General features: G+C 43.0%; 1 protein-coding gene across 3 annotated transcripts in view; it reads left to right on the forward strand.

The window, feature by feature from the left end:
• The window catches only part of CFAP74 (cilia and flagella associated protein 74), a 75,617-nt gene that overhangs the window by 39,284 nt on the left and 18,696 nt on the right, over positions 1-17,637 (forward strand). For all 3 annotated transcript variants that reach the window (XM_053400693.1, XM_053400692.1, XM_053400694.1), the window contains exons 18-25: positions 131-275; positions 3,100-3,221; positions 3,918-4,040; positions 6,020-6,141; positions 8,665-8,793; positions 14,838-14,925; positions 16,117-16,290; positions 17,433-17,566. In XM_053400693.1, the coding sequence (XP_053256668.1) occupies positions 131-275; positions 3,100-3,221; positions 3,918-4,040; positions 6,020-6,141; positions 8,665-8,793; positions 14,838-14,925; positions 16,117-16,290; positions 17,433-17,566 (1,037 nt within the window). The remainder of the gene's footprint in view (positions 1-130; positions 276-3,099; positions 3,222-3,917; positions 4,041-6,019; positions 6,142-8,664; positions 8,794-14,837; positions 14,926-16,116; positions 16,291-17,432; positions 17,567-17,637) is intronic.

Raw genomic sequence — 17,637 nt, forward strand, 5'->3', positions numbered from 1 at the left:
TGTAAGCGGCTTTGAGATTTATCTGAATGAAAAGCAGGATATAAATACGATAAATCAAATCAAATCTTAGTCCATCTGAAAATAATTGGAATTCGTAAACCCGAGAGCTTTTTGTATATCTCCCATTTAGGTTTGTGCCCCTGTGGTCGAAACAACAACTGGGAATAAGAAAGACAGCAACTTTAGTATGGGGCGCTTCACTGGTGACAAGGAAACGGTTTCTCTTAACCGCTCTGAAGAGGTTATTCACCACACCCCTCTGCCTGACAATTTTGGTAAGGTTTCTGGTTTAAGTGATTTAAGGTAAATTCCAAGAGTGTAAGTAAAAGTAGAAGTAGAAAAAAATCTCTTGCAGATACTATTTGTGCCTTAAAAAGCTTCCTTCAAATCTTGGCTTGTTCAAGAGTTCTGAAGAAATCAAAATCATGCTCGCCATTTTGTGACATTTGGGTTAGCTGCCTAATAATATTATTACCCTACTATGGATTTTGGATTCCCCCCCCCCCATCTTCATGGACCTGCAAGGCGAGAGAATGATAGCTTGGAAAAGGGCCTAAAACAGTAGTGGGGAATCCTTTTCAGCCCAAGGACAGCATTCCCAACCTTCTGGGGTCACCTGGTCCTCTAATGACAAAGAATTATCCAGGAGCACCTCAAGGTGCGTATTCGTGCAACCCTGTCCTGAGCAGGCAATGGCAGTTTCCCCTCAAGTACAAAACCTCCAAGGATTTCTTCCCACGGATACAGAATCCTTATCATTGTTCTCCTTGAAATTATCTGAAACACCCACCTCTCAAAAAGCGAGAACCATGTGACAAGTTTATTTTTACAACCTGCAATTTTATGAACAAAGTGACACAACGATAAATTGCGTAAGTTTCTCTCCCCAGCTTTTAAATGTTTCAAAAGCGTCATCAAGTTTATTTATTTTGGAGAAAATAAAGCCATTGAGTTTGGAAATATTTGCTCCCCCATTTTTTGTCCTTATCAAATGCTGCCTGTGCCACAGTTGCCCTGCTGTGCTGCTTTTCAACAAAACTCTAGCCTGTGGGCTTTGAACTGTACAGCTAAAACAAGTTGCCAGTGCAATACAGCAGTGGCGGCTGGTGCCTGTTGGGACTGGTAGGGCAGAAGGCAGGGAGACCCAACAGTAGGCAGAGCCAGATCCAATCACAGACACAGCAAAGACCAATGACAGGCAGAGCCAAGTAATAATTCCAATTGTATCCTTGGCCTCCTCCCAGCTGAATTCCCTAGGGGAAAACTGTGAGACTAAGAGGAAGGAAGGTGATGGACAATGCCACTCCCATGGACTGGCTTTAAGAAGGCAGGCACGTGGGGCCTGGCTGAGGGCAGACTGCGATTGGCAGGGCAGTGCCCCATTCACCCTAATGAATCAGTCTCCAGCGACCATCAGGGTCCTGGACATAGCTGTATTAGAATGCCCAATTCTGACTAGAATCATCTTGTTATGTACTGAGTTGAATAGGATCCAAAAGGCAGCAGTCTGATTGGTCCTAGAACAATAGGATTCAGAATGCAGCAGTCTGATTGGTCCTAGAACAATAGGATTCAGAATGCAGCAGTCTGATTGGTCCTAGAACAGTAGGGTCCAGAATGCAGCAGTCTGATTGGTCCACAGGAGCCAATCAATGCAGCTCCAGGTGGAAGTGAATCCGCAACCTGATTGGCCTACAGGTGAATCCCGGAATTAGCCAATCACGTGGGGCTCATTGTGTAAATAATATATATAAAGCAGACATTCTGGGAGAACTTCCATTCCTCCTCCTCACCACTATGAGCTGAATAAAGAGCACGAAATCCACACTCGACTCTGAATATATTTCACATCTGCTACTACAGTTTCTTGCCACCCTTACCTCCCCTGCTTTCACCCTTTGGGCCCAATCCATTTGCAGGCCTGGAGAGGACAAGAAGTACTTTCACACCTTTATAATGTATTTTTCATTTGCTCACTATCTCTCATAACTCTTGCGGTGGTGAAAGCAATGCGGGGTTGGGGGGGGCGACAGTAACTGCCACCTATCTCAATAGCTCACTCTCATTTATTGTTCATGAATGCTAGAATGTTAACTGCGACATTCTGCAAACACCATATAACACCTCTACTGAGAGGGCTTCACTGGTGGCCAATACGCTACCAAAGACAGCGCAGCATTTTGATGTCAGCCCTACATGTCTTGGGACAGGTTGCCAAAGGGACCTCCTTGCCCCTTAGATCGCTGCAACTATGCTTTTTGTACACACTGGGAACTGGGCTTTTGGTGTTGCAGCACCAGCCCTTTGGAAGCAGTTTCTAGAAGTCAGAAAGGAACAGCTGGAGTATTCTATGATAGCCAAGAGAAATCACTCATCCCATCAACTTCCTGTACAAAACACCAAGAAGGAGCAAACATGCTTTAGATAATTTTGCAGAGTTCAGGAGGCTGTTGGTTCTAGTATCATTGTCTGAAGAGTCATGTTTCGTTTTATAGCAGTGGTGAGGAACCTATGGCCCACCAGATGTTTGACTCCAACTCCCACCAGCTCCTGCCACAAATGGCTAATAGGGATGGTGGGAGTTTTAGTCTAGCAGTATCTGGGGGACCACACATGCTATATAAGAGGCATGCAGAACCCCAACCCCGACCAGGAACATAGGGATGATGGGAGTTGTAGTCCAACAGCATCAAGAAAACCAAAGGTTCTCCAACTCTGAACCAACCCTGACACTGCTTTTGTCATCTGAGGCCATTCTATTCGGTGGTTGCTCCTGTTAGTGGACTTTTCCCTCTAGGGAGGCACAGCTGGCACCATCTGTTTTAGGCAGCAGGCAAAAGCACTTTTTTTCTCCCAGGCATTTGGATCTTCATTTTCTGCTATTCTTTTCGTGAGTTGGGGTTGAGTTGGATCTGCATATTATATAATGTTATTGGTGAACAGTTCAGGGTTTTTGTTTCCCCCCTTGTTTTCCCAATTGTTTTTAATGTCTGATTTTAACAAGCCACTTTGAGTTCGATTTTAGAGGCAGGAGGTGGAGACAAATAAATAAATATGGTTAATAATATTACAGGGGTTCCTCATTTGTCTACCTTTTAGGGCAACTTGATAATCTGGCTTCTGACACGGACATCATTGGGGAAAGCCTACAAGTCCTTTCAGCTGAGAAACCTCCGGGACAGCAGTCTAGGGAAGAAGTACTTGAGATCACAGTGGGCAAGGTAATGCATTGAAAGAGAAACTGTAGTTGTAGCTTAACAAAATCCTACCCAGAGTAGACCAATTTGAATTAATGTACCTAATTAGTCACACATGTTAATTTCAGTGAGTCTACTCTGGGTTGGACTAACATGGGATATAACCCTGTGAGCTTATTGGTGAATGTAAAGGCTCTCCAATACCTTAGGTGAGATATCTTCATGTAGTTAATTTTATTTTAGTGGCACTTTCCCATAGTGGACTGTGCCAATAAGCAGCTCACAATAAGAAAGGTTATCTCAACAACATGACCAAGGAAAAACATTTTAAAAGCAGTTACAGTCAAAATACATTCTTATATCCAGTGATCTTGGGGATGCCAGAAACCGTGTCCTTCAGCCAAGTTCCTCCTGAAGCTTAATAATGATGGAGACAGACACATTTCACTAGGGAGAGTGTTTACCCCCCCCCCATGAACCCTGGAAATGGTAGCTTGTATAGGGTACTGGGAATTGTTGCTCTGTGGGGGTAAACTAGCGTTCCTAGGATTCTTTGGGAAGGTGGGAAATATGCTTTAAAGGTATGGTGCGTATGCAACTTAAACATGGATGAGAAAAGATGCAGAGTGAAAATAAAAAGGAAGTGGAAGTAAGCAATAACCACAAACCATTTTTAGAAAGTTGAGCTGTTGTTACTCTTCATTTTTGCTTATTATCCAGGTTTCTGAAGGTGATATCGGACCCTTCAGCTCTGTCAAACTTCAGATTATGTTCACCCCAGCAGTTCCTGGGGCTGTGCAAGCTGATTTCAAGATTACCTTTGACAACCCAGACTGCAAACCAGTGAGTAGTTATTGCTCTGAGTCTTATGTTTGCTTTTTGTGCTGGTGCTAGGATGTGCTGTGGAATGGATGGAGGGCTTTTCAGCATAAGGGCCACATTTTCTCATGGGGAACTTTGCTGAGTCCACATTCCCAGAGTGGGTTTGGCCAGACACATACTAGGCAAACAAAAAGTATTATCACACTTCAAAGAAACATTCCAGCCATGGAATGCCAATCACTAGGGGAGGGTGCAAAGCAAGGCTAGTGAGGGATGTGGCCAGGGTAGGCATGGCTCTAGAAGAATTTCCTCAGGACAAAATGGGTTTGAAACCCTCTTCTGGAAGGTCCAGAAGTGTACACCTGACAGGCCCACATATGCACCTAGCAGGTCTGGGAAGCTGGGTTGCTGCCAAACAGCAGTAAAACATGCTTAGCAGTGGGGAAGTGGCAGGTGGAAAGAGCAGTATAGGAAGCTGTCTTACATCAAGCCAGGGCATATAGTGTCACATTGTCAACACTGACTGGCAGGAGCTCTCCATGGAGGATTCTTTCCCAGCCCTGCCTGGAGATGCCCAGGAGTCAAACTGGGACCTTCTGCCAAAAAAGGTGCTTAACTTGTCTCCCGCTGCCCACCATTCCCCACACCCCCATCCTTGCAACATCGTCTTCTAGTCCCCACAGGTCTTCTTTTCCCCTGATGTGGCAAAGGCACATTCAGAAACCTGAGCAAGAAAAGGGGTTTTCAAGGAGTAAGCATTATGCATCCAGCCACCTCTTCTCCAGGGCAAACAGCTGCAGTATTGTAGCTGTTTGGCAGAGGCCTGGGGCCCCAGATTAGGGCACTTTCATACTGTTACTATTTTCATGTGGGGTTCAACCTCGTACTAGTAAATCACATTGTGCAATTGCAGTTTACTGGGAGGTCTTTCACAACAAACCAAGTTTCCTCACAAAGATCAGACTTTTGTGACAGATTTTGATGGGGAAATGCACTGAAAAGTGTAGGGCAACACTTGCTTTGATGCAACATCATCTAAGCTCCCTGCATACAAATAGGAATGAATGTGCAATAAACAGGCAATTTGGAAGTGCCCTTGGTCACCTGAGTTGCCTCCAAACGTGTATTTTTCACCCTAAGATCTGCAGGCAATTCTGACTAGCGCCCCTTCTTAGGATGATGGTGCTTTTTTGGAGAGTTGAGCATAAGAACATAAAAAGAGCCTGTTGGATCAGAATAACAGCCTGTCTAGTTCAGCATTCTGTTCTCACAGTGCCCAGCCAGATGCCTTTGCTAAATCTGCAAACAAGATTCAAGCACAATAGCACTCTGCTCTCCCGCAGTTTTCAGCAACTGGTATTCAGAAGCATTACTGCTTCTAACCATAGCCACTGATAGCCTTGTCCTCCATCCTCTTTTCAAGCCATCCAAGTTGGTGGCCATCACTGCCTCCTGTGAGAGCAAAGTGATACAATATTCATTCATTCATTTATCACCCCCCACCCCCACACACTTTTCAGATAAATGAGAGAGCTGGCATCAACAGCAAAAGTGGAAAGAAATGGTCACTCCCTTGGGCTTAGGAACTAAAAAGACACACAAGAGAAGTAGAGTGAAGAGAAAAGGTAGAAGAGGGTAGCCCTATCCAGGTTCCTATTGAAGGGAGTGCTTTTTGAAACAAGGTGGTTACTCCCTAAGCTGATAAGAGTTTCAAAGCACTCTACCGGCTGCTTGGGAAACTGTGGCTTTCCAAATGTTGTTGCACTCTAGCTCCCATCAGCCCCAGCCAGTGTTGCCAAAGGTCAGGTAAGGAAGATATCTGGAGGGCCACAAACATTCCCCATCCCTAGACTAAGCAAACATATCTGCCACTCTCGTATGTAATTTGGGCTTCCAAGAGTTTGGGGGAAGAGTTTGAACCTGAACACTTGGGGCAGCAATTGTTTTTTCAGCATACAAGACCGTGTTGCCCCTGAAACTTTGCATCTGTTCGTGTTCAGTTGTCCTTCAGTGTCACTGCTGTTTCTGTGGCTGTGCCGGTGTGGGTGCCCAATCCAAACGTTGACCTCAAAATCTGCATGTATGACAGGCTGTATCAGGACTGCATCATCATCCAAAGCAGGTGTGTGGCCCAGGAATTCATCTACTTCCAGGTTCTTCTGCAGGTTGACTGATTCTTAAATTTGCCCTCATTTATTAGCATTTGCTGCAATCATATTCACATTTACTTGGGAGGAAGTCTAAATTAACTCAATGGAACTTAGTTTGAGCAGACATGAATAGGATTGCACTGTTGGTTTTGTTAATCTGCCATTATTTATTTAAAGCTGAGAACTCGATTGTGTTCCCAAGTACACTTTTATTCTGCTGGGATGAAGGTCCATCACAATGGGTATTGGTGCCACCTGTCATCCGATGCACACAAAGCTGTAGTAAGTAGGCAGGGCTTAGTCCTCCTCAACCGCAGTCTGTTTCCTGCCTTCCTCAGAGGTGGTCACCTTGGGTGGCCAGCCTTGCCTTTGGGTGGCCAGCCTTCAACCCCACAGCCTCCCAGCCCTACCCCATGATTACAGGCCTTTTCTGCACACCTTATCATTATTTGCTCTCTCCTCAAATGCAGGCAAAGGCCTGCTGACCCTTTCCTTCCCAATGTAAACAGCAGGAGAGCTTTGGGCAGGCAGCTCATTTCCATTAGCCTTTGCTGGGTCGTTCAGATGTGTCAGAAGCAACTCTGGGGTCCATATTAAAGGAAGTGATGGGGAAGCTGTGCTGGTTGCTGATCAACATTAACTTCAATGGATCTATTCTGAATAGGGTTGCATCCATTGCTAATCCTATTCAGAGTAGATCCATTGAAGTTAATGATGATGACTAATTTAGGTACATTACTTTCAGTGGGTCTACTCTGAGTAGGATTTGGCTACACCCAAGTTCTTTAATTTTGTAGAAATTAAGCAGGTTTTGTTGTTGTTGTTGGGGGATGGGGCTTCTTATCCCTCTCTCTTTTTCATTTTTCTGTATTTATTAAAACTATTAAAAGTAAATTATTATTTTTTAAAAAAGCAGGGCAGGTGGTCCAGAATTAGACTGGCTCTGGATATTTGTATTCTATTTAGCTGTTCTGTGAATACTGGTTATTGGCGGTAACAAAGTAATTAATTGATTAGCTGATATATGCCCTTGGCCCATATTTTTATATTGTAGTTTCATAGGGATATAAGATTCCTATTTATCTCCACAGGACTTCTACACATGGAAGTTTTAAAAGAAAAAAGTTTAGGTTTTTGTTTCTTGGCAGACAAGCACCATCCCACTTGTAGGCCATGGAAGCTCAATTTTTGCTTTTTAGAAATGGTTCTGTCATCTCCCCTGACCAGCCATTGCTGACGGCCCCCCTTTTTTTTGAATCCATGGATTTTGCTAGCTAGATGTTGAGTCTTGCTATTTTTAACTTGCTCCTCTTTATCACTATTTCACATTCTAGTTAAATGCAAGCGAATACAATTGAATGGTATTTATTTTTCTCTTTTTTCTTTTCTTTTCCTTTTTTTCCTATTTTTGTTGGAAAGGGATACATCCTAAACTCCTTACTAGAATTAGACCCCACTGAGATTCTTCACAGTTGGAAGGAAATGAATAAAGCTGCTATCTCAGAAATTCAGCTTACAAGTGTGACAAACGTCAAGTTATGTAAGAGACTTTCCTGGGTCTAGATAACATTCACTACCAGGAAAGGGATTATAAGTATAGTGGCAGAGTATCTTTGCTATCAGATCCATTTGCTTCATCCTCACAATGCAAATCCAAGGTTTTGAGGTGTTCCCGACAGAAAACTGTCAAGTTGCTTAGCCCCAAACCTGAGCTGCTTTTCATATTTTTTTTAAACCAAATATCAAACATTTTTTGTTTTCTTTGTATGGTGTTCAGGATCCTGCACTGGACGAATGCTCTCCTGCTAATTGCTCCTTAAATGAGATGTTTTTGCTGTCTTAAAATATAGGCTATAGGTTCATCCCCTTTCCAACGTTAAAACACTCTGGAAATTGTAGCTCTATGAGGAGAAGCCGGGTCTCCTAAGAACTCTCAGAACCCTTAATAATAAAAATAATAATTTATTATTTATACCCCGCCCATCTGGCTGAGTTTCCCCAGCCACTCTGGGCAGCTCCCAATCGAGTGTTAAAAACAATACAGCATTAAATATTAAAAACTTATCTAAACACGGCTGCCTTCAGATGTCTTTTAAAGATAAGATAGCTGCTTATTTCCTTCACATCTGATGGAAGGGCGTTCCACAGGGTGGGCGCCACTACCGAGAAGGCCCTCTGTCTGGTTCCCTGTACCCTCACTTCTCGCAATGAGGGAACTGCCAGAATGCCCTCGGCGCTGGATCTCAGTGTCCGGACTGAACTACAGCTCCCAGAATTCTTTGGGGGAAGAAACCATGACTGTTGAAAGTGGTATCATAGTAGTGCTTTAAATGCAGGGTGTGAATGTGGCCTGAGAGAAGCCAAAATTAACATATTCAGCTATCATTGTGTATTTGTGCAATGCGAGAAGAAATGGTAGCTGATACAGTCAGATCTGTCAGTAGAGGTGGCCAGAGAATGTCATGCCAACTCAGATGTTCCTCTTCTCTTTGCAGAGCAAAAAGTGCCTTGCGGTTGAAGTTTGAAGTTTGCAAGGAACTTGCCAACCACATGGAGCTGCTTCCAAAGACAGGCTACATTCAAGCCCATTCATCCTTTAGTGTGCAGCTGAAGTTTCTGCCAAGGTAGACCTCAGCCATCCATGGCCAAGTGTCTCAATTCTATTTAAATGCTAATCTTTATTATTTTTATATTTATTAACTTTACAAACCACCCTTTGTCCATACATAGCATACTATCTATACAACATAAAATTCTGAATGGTTATAGAAATACAACTATGACAATAAGAAATACATTATGAAATGCACATTCTTATAACAGCAGCAAGATAAAAAATAAAGAAGAAAATCCAAAGCAGGGTATCTAAAATACAAAGCAGTACACAAATACAATTCTTATCCTGCCTCCACCTTCCCCACAAATCAGCCTGGGAGCTTTCATTTCCTCCTCTAGTCGCCCATCCTGGGAGATCTTTATTTCCCTGCTCTGCCTGGGATCCTTCCATCATCTATTTGCCTTTTTCATGTGGGTGCAGTCATTGGCCCCTAATGACATCCCACTTCTATAGCTCCCAAAGCAGCCTACAAAAATTTCAGAACAATGCAGACCATGGAAATGGGAACAGAAGGTAGCAGCAAGACAATTTCATATTGGGTCACCCAGGGTATGAGAGAATAAAACTATCCTGAGATGTTACTGAAAGGAGAAGAGAGATGGCGTCAAATGGAAATCTCTTGGGATGGAGTTACCTAGCCATGACATCACTATGGGGCCTCTGGAGATATCTCTGTGCACTGGTAGGTCCATACCATAGATGGTGGCCCTTCAGATATCCTGGTCCGCCCATCTGGCTGAGTTTCCCCAGCCACTCTGGGCAGCTCCCAATCGAGTGTTAAAAACAATACAGCATTAAATATTAAAAACTTATCTAAACACGGCTGCCTTCAATCCTCAACATCTCCAGGTAGGGTTGGGAATATTCCTAGTCTGAAACCCTGGAGAGCTACTGCTGCTCAGTGTTGACAATACAGTGGTACCTCTGGTTGCGAATTGGATCCATTCCGGAGGCCCGTTCGCAACATGAAAAGAGTGCAACCCGCAGCGGCGCATCTGCGCACGTGCGGGTTGCGATTCGCCACTTCTGTGCATGCGCGTGACGTCATTTTATGCTTCTGCACATGCGCGAGCGGCGAAACCCGGAAGTAACCCTTTCCGGTACTTCCGGGTCACCACAGGACATAACCTGAAAGAACATAACATGAAGCAAACATAACATGAGGTATGACTATATTAAGCTAGATAGGCCAAGTATAAGACAACTTCCAGTGTCTTAAGGTTGTTGTTACTATATTTCATTTCTATCTTACCTTTCCTCCAAGGAGCTCAATGTAACATATATTATACTTTCTCCACTTTTAGCCTCACAACAACCTGGTGAGGCAGGTTAGGCTGAGTGGCAGTGAGAGGACCAAGATTACACAGTGATAGGGAAATGCTTTGATGAGTGTGGGATGAATGACTGACTAATGGGAAGATGTGTAAACACCCTGTAAGCAAATCAGAATGAATGCAGGACAAATGCTCAGTCAATAAATAGGTAGTCTGTGCCCCCCATCAAGGACTCATAGGATTGTACTGTTGGTGTATAATTGTGTGACCTTAACTAAGAGTTTACAACAAGAACTTATTTATACCCCACCCATCTGGCTGTGTTTCCCCAGCCACTCTGGGCGGCTTCCAACAAAATATTAAAATACAATAGTGTGTCAAACATTAAAAGCTCCCCTAAACAGGGCTGCCTTCAGATGTCTTTTAAAAGTCTGGTAGTTGTTTTTCTCTTTGACATCTGGTGGGAGGGCGTTCCAAAGGGTGAGTGCCACTACCAAGAAGGCCCTCTGGCTGGTTCCCTGTAACCTCACTTCTCGCAGCGAGGGAACTGCCAGAAGGCCCTCGGCACTGGACCTCAGTGTCCAGGCAGAACGATGGGAGTGGAGACACTCCTTCAGGTATACTGGGGAAAGGGAAGATGGAATTAACTTTCCTGTGCTCAGCTTAATCGTAAGAAAAAATTAATCACCAGTTCATCCAACAATAGCATTTAAACAGCACAGATGTGAACTATGCAGCATGCTATTTAAATATTGTGAGTGGTTTACCCTACGTTAAGGAATACACTTCTGACTACCATGTAGTTTAAAAGGTCTATTGGCTCTTTCCCACCATGCCTCTCTTCCCCCCCCCCCAACATATTTAGGAGTGTCCAGAAAGGAAATTGACTTGGATTACATTCCTACTATGCAGTGATGGCTGCCAACTTGAATGGCTTTAAAAGAGTATTAGACGAATTCATAGAGGACAAGGCTGTCAGTGGCTACTCACCCTGGTGGCTATGCTCTGCTGCCACTGTTGGGGGCAGTAATGCCTTTGAATACCAGTTGTCCATGAATACCACCAACTTTGATATTGGGTCCCAAAGGACCGTGGAGTAAGTTCCAGGGGAGGAGAAGCAGATGGCTACTAGCCATGATGGCTTTGTTCTCCCTCCCCTGTCAGAGGAAGTACCGTTTTTTTTGCTCTATAAGACTCACTTTTTCCCTCCTAAAAAGTAAGGGGAAATGTGTGTGCATCTTATGGAGCGAATGCAGGCTGCACAGCTATCATAGAAGAAGCCAGAACAGCAAGAGGGATTGCTGCTTTCACTACACAGCGATCCCTCTTGCTGTTCTGGCTTCTGAAATTCAGAATTTTTCCTTTTCTTGTTTTCCTCCTCCAAAAACTAGGTGCGTCTTATGGTCTGGTGTGTCTTATACAGCGAAAAATACAGTAATACCTCTGAATACCAGTTGTTGGGAATTACAAGACGAGAGAGGGCTCTTCCACTCAGTTCCTGCTTGCAGACTTCCCATTGAGACATCTGGTTGACCACTGTGAGAACAGGATGTAGGATTAGATGGGCCTTCGGCCTGATTCAGCAGGGCTCTACTTCTGTTCTTACAACATACAGATTTAGTGTAAGGCCTCTTTTTCAGACTATGCATGGGAAAGGTCCTTCTATCTGCAGTTTTCTAGTCCCTGGGATAACGGCCATCAGGTCACAGGGTTGGGGAGGATTCTGCCTGAGACTTTAGAGAACCACGGAACTACATAGACCAAGATGAAAGCAGCACCAGCATCTGTTATTTGCATTCTGGTGGAATAAATTACCAGAGCACTTTTTGCAGTAGAGCCTTAAGAAATGCAAACACTGCATGTCTCTGTGCAGAATTAAATTCCTATCCCATTATAGAAAGAGAGTTACCATTATTATGACAGTTTCCAGTCCCTAAACTTCAAATGTTGTGAAACACTGCTATAGTTTTGTCAAGTGGATAGAGGCGACACAGCTTGGATTTAAAATGTTAATCTGCATTTCGGGGGGGGGCTGGGGGAAAGCTTCAAAGGAGATTTGATGAGATTAAGGAGGTTCTGACTCATGAAATAAGCCCCTGACTGGTTCACCAAGCAGAGATCGGATAAAAGGGGATGGGGTGCATGGAAGGCAGAGCAGGGTTACAGGGAGGGTTTACTAAAGTTTGGTGTTGAAAATGTTAAAGATGAACTACAACACCCATAATCCCCAACCACTTCCCAACCACTGGCCATGCTTTCTAGACCTGATAGGCATTGTGATTCAGCAACATTTAGAGGGTCAAAGGTATGAGATAGTTTTCCATGTCCCTGTGTCCATCACGCCACACCACCTAAGAGTCATTAATTTGCAGATACTTTTTATCACTGCCCTGCTTTGCTGACTTTCTGATTGGGTGTTAATGTGTGCAGTTGTAAACACCTGCTTCCCTTTGTGTTTATGTGTCTATAAGTATCAATGTGCAATTTGTATCCATCCATTTTCTGAGCAGATGCCAAACCTGTGGTTGCAACTGACCACCTGTTGGCTCTGCCATCACTCCATGTCAACTAAATGTGTGATCTAGAAACACGCCTGGCACTCCCCACATGGCTGCCCATTGCAATAGGGGAAAGATCAGTACCAATGGGCTTGGAGAAACTTATCTGCCATCAATAATTTTCTCATGAAGGAAACCCTGAGAAGCTTCTGAGGGGTTCCAAAAGAGGGGCTTTTGGTCACAGGGGTTGTTTGGGAAGACAAATTCTAGCAGAAGCCTGAGTTTCATGAATTGATCCTTGCTCTCTTCTGAAAAAAACAAAACAAAAAACATACAATGGCTTTTGTGACAATGCTTGACTACAAAAGAGGACAACTTGATATAATTGTTGCAGGTTTCTAATCTAAAAGATGCCCTTTTGATATGCAAAATTTGTCTTTTTTCTCAAGAATATTGCATAATTTGCTAGCTGAAGGTGTTCATTTAATGGCTGGCTTGAAAATAGGTTGTCATAAACTATTATATTCTAAGCGTCTCCAACTAAGTGTTGCTCAGAGCAAGTTAGTCATGGCCATGAATTTCAGTGGGTCTGCTCTGAGTAGGAGAAAATCATAAATCCGTTGCCAATCATTTCTTCAAAAAAGGATTTCAAATGTATTTACATGACTCAGAATGGCAATTTTGTATTGTATGCTGATTGTTTACTCAGTTTCTCTCCCTCTCTTTTATAAATATTGTTTTATCATCTTACAGAATATTGTTTTCCCTGATTTGATTTTGATAGTCTAACAATATTACAGTTGCTCTAGACAAAGATTTTGTCAACATATACTGGGCAACTCATTAAATAATTTTTCCCTTTGGAATCTATTTTGAGGTTACCTCCTCCTTTTTAAATTTGAAAACCATACATCTACAACATTTTCACAGCATTGCCTCCACTTTTTATGATATTATAAAAGGAGGGAAACCAAATCTATATGACCTTGTACCGTCTCACTAGCGACCCATTTTTTCAAAGCAAAGACTCCAAGACAGAACACTGTCTCCCTGGAGACAAAATGGGAAAAATCACTCTGTGTTATAGAACCCAGAGATTATAAATAGGATGGGGGTTCTAAAAATGATACATTGTTTGTACTAATTTGGCTCAAAATTGCAAACAAGGCTTGCGCTAGGCAAGAAGCTCTGGCAAGCGAATCCCTACACATCCCCTCTCCGTGGTGGGTAATCAGACAGACGGAGATGGTCTTTACGACTCTCCTTGCAGCCTGCTCTTATTTCAGTATCTGTGTGGTATTGCCTTCCTATTGATACTGACTCAGAAGAGCTGGTAATTAATTAACGTCAATGTCAAAAGGAACAGATTGCCCAAGATGGGTGTCTCATCTGTGCTCCTGACTACAGCTGGGGCCGAGGAAGCTTGCATACTGATTATCGAGCAAGTTTCTAAAGCCCTATTTATAGTCGCCAATATTTTGCTAGGAAAAGAGCAATATATCGGTTAATACTTTCTTAAAACGCTGGTAAATACAACATGGACCCATAATCAGCTCCCTTCAGTAATGCAAGCCGAAAACACTTATGAGAGCATTAATGGGAATTACACGCAAAGAAACAGAGGCCAAGACCCTTTCATGTGCTTTGCAGTTCCCACATGGAATTGGTACTTAAAAATACACTGTCGCACGAAACAAGCCTGGATTTTACACTATCTACATTGCAGGAATCAGTTGTTATTCAGCGATTTGATGCAGTATTGGGTGGGGGAAGTTGTTGTTTAAGGTTTTGAAAGAGATAGGCAATTATTAACGTCATTTGCATGATCTAAACACTTAATGTGAATCTTTTCTATGAGCATTTGTTATCTGGGTGAAATACGTTTCAAGCCTGTACTGTAGGGCTAGGGAACCTTTGACCCTCCATATGTAGTTGGACTCCAATTCCAATCAGCCCCAGCCAGCACGCCTAATGGTTGGGAATGATGAGAGTTGTAGCCCAGCATCTGGAGGGCCAAAATTTCCCCTGGAAGCATATTTCCAGATAGCATTACTTGCACAGGTTCAGCAGACATTCTTCAAGCACAATGTACCTCATTTTGTTTGAGCTGAAAAAGCCCCAAACAGCTTCTCAAGTACTGTCCCTGTCTTCTTGTAAGGTTTGGCTACATGCTAACAGGACAAAAGTCAGCCATGTTAAAAGGCTTTCATAATGATTTCCTTCTGTCTGATTCCTTCTGCTTGGCTCTTTAAAGAGTATGTGATACTTTGCTGTTTCAGGCACTCTCTTCGAGAAGATGCAAGGAAGTACTTTGATGTAAAAACAAGAGTTCTGGAAGTCCCAATGATGGTCATGGTTTCAGATCAGGTTGGTGCAAGATTCAGCTGCTTGTTGTTAGAGAACAAGGGAAGATTGTGTCCTGCTCAGGCAGGATGAGAGCCTGCTGGGTGTGGTCCAGGTCTGAGGGAAATGGCTTGAGTAGCATAATATCCATCAGTGGTAGGAAACAGAGAACCAAGAACAGCTGAGGTGGGGAGCCTCAGGTCTGGAAGCCAAATGTGCCCACCCTATGATGGGGGCTTCTCTATCTGACCCTCAAGACTTTAGGCTATACTCACTGTCCCCAGAGCATCCCTCTTTGCTGACCTAGCTCTGTACCCTTCTTCAAGGGCATGGCTGGAGTTATTATAATGTTTCTTGCTTGCCTGGGTGTTGCATGGGAAAATGTGTATGCAGGAACTTCTGAGTTTGGCATGACTCGAATGTAGCCTACTGTAGGAAGGTGAGAGGCACATCAGTTTGCCCTACCTCCAGCCCCACCCACTTTAGCACTGACCCCCACCCACCCCTTGAAGGTTACCCATAAATGAATGTAGCTCCTCAGCTAAAAATGTTCCTCACCCGTGAAGTGCAGGGATTGGGTCAGAATGGTTTTCTTCAGAACCTTGGAGAGCTCCCCAGGCCAGCAGGAGTTGCCTTGAAGGGATACAAAGTCTAGGACTGTAATCTAAAGCACAGTGTTCAGGGTTTTTTTATATATATGATCTTTATTAAACTTTCCATTTTAACAATCCAATCAAACCACATCGTATATTCCGAATTATACATATTATTCAATAATCAATCCAAATATTATGCCAAATTATAAATTTTTCGGGGGGACTTCACCATGCTCTGAGGTCGGGGGAGATCTGATCATCTCATCTCGTACTTCTACTGCTTTTCATAATCATTCCCACTAATTCCCATAAGTCATTCTGATGTTTTCAGTTTTAATTTTTTAATGTATATGTTTCTCTTGATGCATCTCTCTTAGAGCATATCTACAAGGTGGACACATTGTTTTAATGGTAATTCTTTCTATCTAGGGATCTCTAGGAATTGCACTTAAGATAGTAAGGATGGGGAGAGATCTCGTAACAAAATTATTGGAACAATAAACTTGAGTTGACTCAATGTCACCCAGTGCGCTCCATATTTGAATGGAGATTTGGATCTGAATCTCTTCTGTCCTAATTCAATCATTACACCACAACACAACTTGTGTTCTTGTTTCAGAGTAAGCCAGTTGAATTTACGGTCCATGCAATCGTTACAACCTCAGATTTGGAGATCACACCAACTGAAGTGGATTTTGGATTTTGCTCTATCTACGAAGCTGTCCAAACAACAATCACACTAACAAACAAAGCCATCCTTCCCCAGGAATTTGGATTTGTGGAACTCCCAGAGGTAAATACCTTCTTCTCAGTTTCTAACACAATAAATATTCCATGAAGTTTTGTAATGAAGGAGAGAACTGCACCCAAATGATTACTATCAGAGCTGCATATATCTCATTTTGAATAAAATCTGTCCCATGAACAGCTCAGTTCTGAAAGTGCACAAATTATCAAACTAAGCAAATGTATATCATTTAGTGTGTGTTGTATAATATATTCTAACATGTTAATTCATTCTGGGTTTGCACATTATGGAAAAGTGGCGAGGAGCTATGTTCGTTTCACCCACACTTTCAAAGTATACCATTTTATAGCCATGAAGGCTAGGAACTTTTTTTAAATGGAGATTTTCAGCATTGTGTTCCCAGTACTGCACTCTAGGGTTTTCTGTACTCCACTCAGAATATATGCAAACACACAGCCCTGATCATCACAATACGCATGGGCTAGGACCAAATGAATATTTGTTCCTGATAAGTGCATTATTAGGCAACGCATTTCCCCTGTTTCCATTTGATCTATAGTGCTTTTTTTCCTTTTGGTATATTCTCAATACCGTACATTTATTTTTCTCTTTTACTCCCTTTCTTTTAAAAAAATGTTTTTGTTGAAAGATTTTTCCATAAGTGACAAAAGTACATGCAGTGTCTTTGTTTTTATATTGTGAGAAGATCATAGAATCATAGAATCATAGAGTTGGAAGAGACCACAAGGGCCATCGAGTCCAACCCCCTGCCAAGCAGGAAACACCATCAGAGCACTCCTGACATATGGTTGTCAAGCCTCTGCTTAAAGACCTCCAAAGAAGGAGACTCCACCACACTCCTTGGCAGCAAATTCCACTGTCAAACAGCTCTTACTGTCAGGAAGTTCTTCCTAATGTTTAGGTGGAATCTTCTTTCTTGTAGTTTGGATCCATTGCTCCGTGTCCGCTTCTCTGGAGCAGCAGAAAACCACCTTTCTCCCTCCTCTATGTGACATCCTTTTATATATAAATGAGTGTGATTTTTTTCTACCACTTACGGAGTTGGGTTGGGGGCGGGATCCAAATTGGGAGGGTTTAGAATAGGTAGGTTATTTTCTGGAGGGTTAACATTTGGATTATGGCTAGTTTGTCTGAGAGAGTGATGCTTTTTTGCCTCCTTCTGAAAGTTTGTAGAAATTCAGCCCAATGATGGATTTGGAATGCTCCTGCCTCTTGAACAGTTGCAGCTGGACATCATCTTCAAAGCCCAGCGGGCAAAAGAATACAATTTTGAGCTGACTTGCAAGACTGAAATCAACAGGTGCGCACAGAGTTTCAAGCCATCAAGGGTTCTGCCAATGAGGCAGGATAACCAGGTTTGATCCCCCGGTC

The sequence above is a fragment of the Podarcis raffonei genome, chromosome 8, assembly GCF_027172205.1.
Source record: "Podarcis raffonei isolate rPodRaf1 chromosome 8, rPodRaf1.pri, whole genome shotgun sequence".
Lineage (NCBI taxonomy): Eukaryota > Metazoa > Chordata > Lepidosauria > Squamata > Lacertidae > Podarcis > Podarcis raffonei.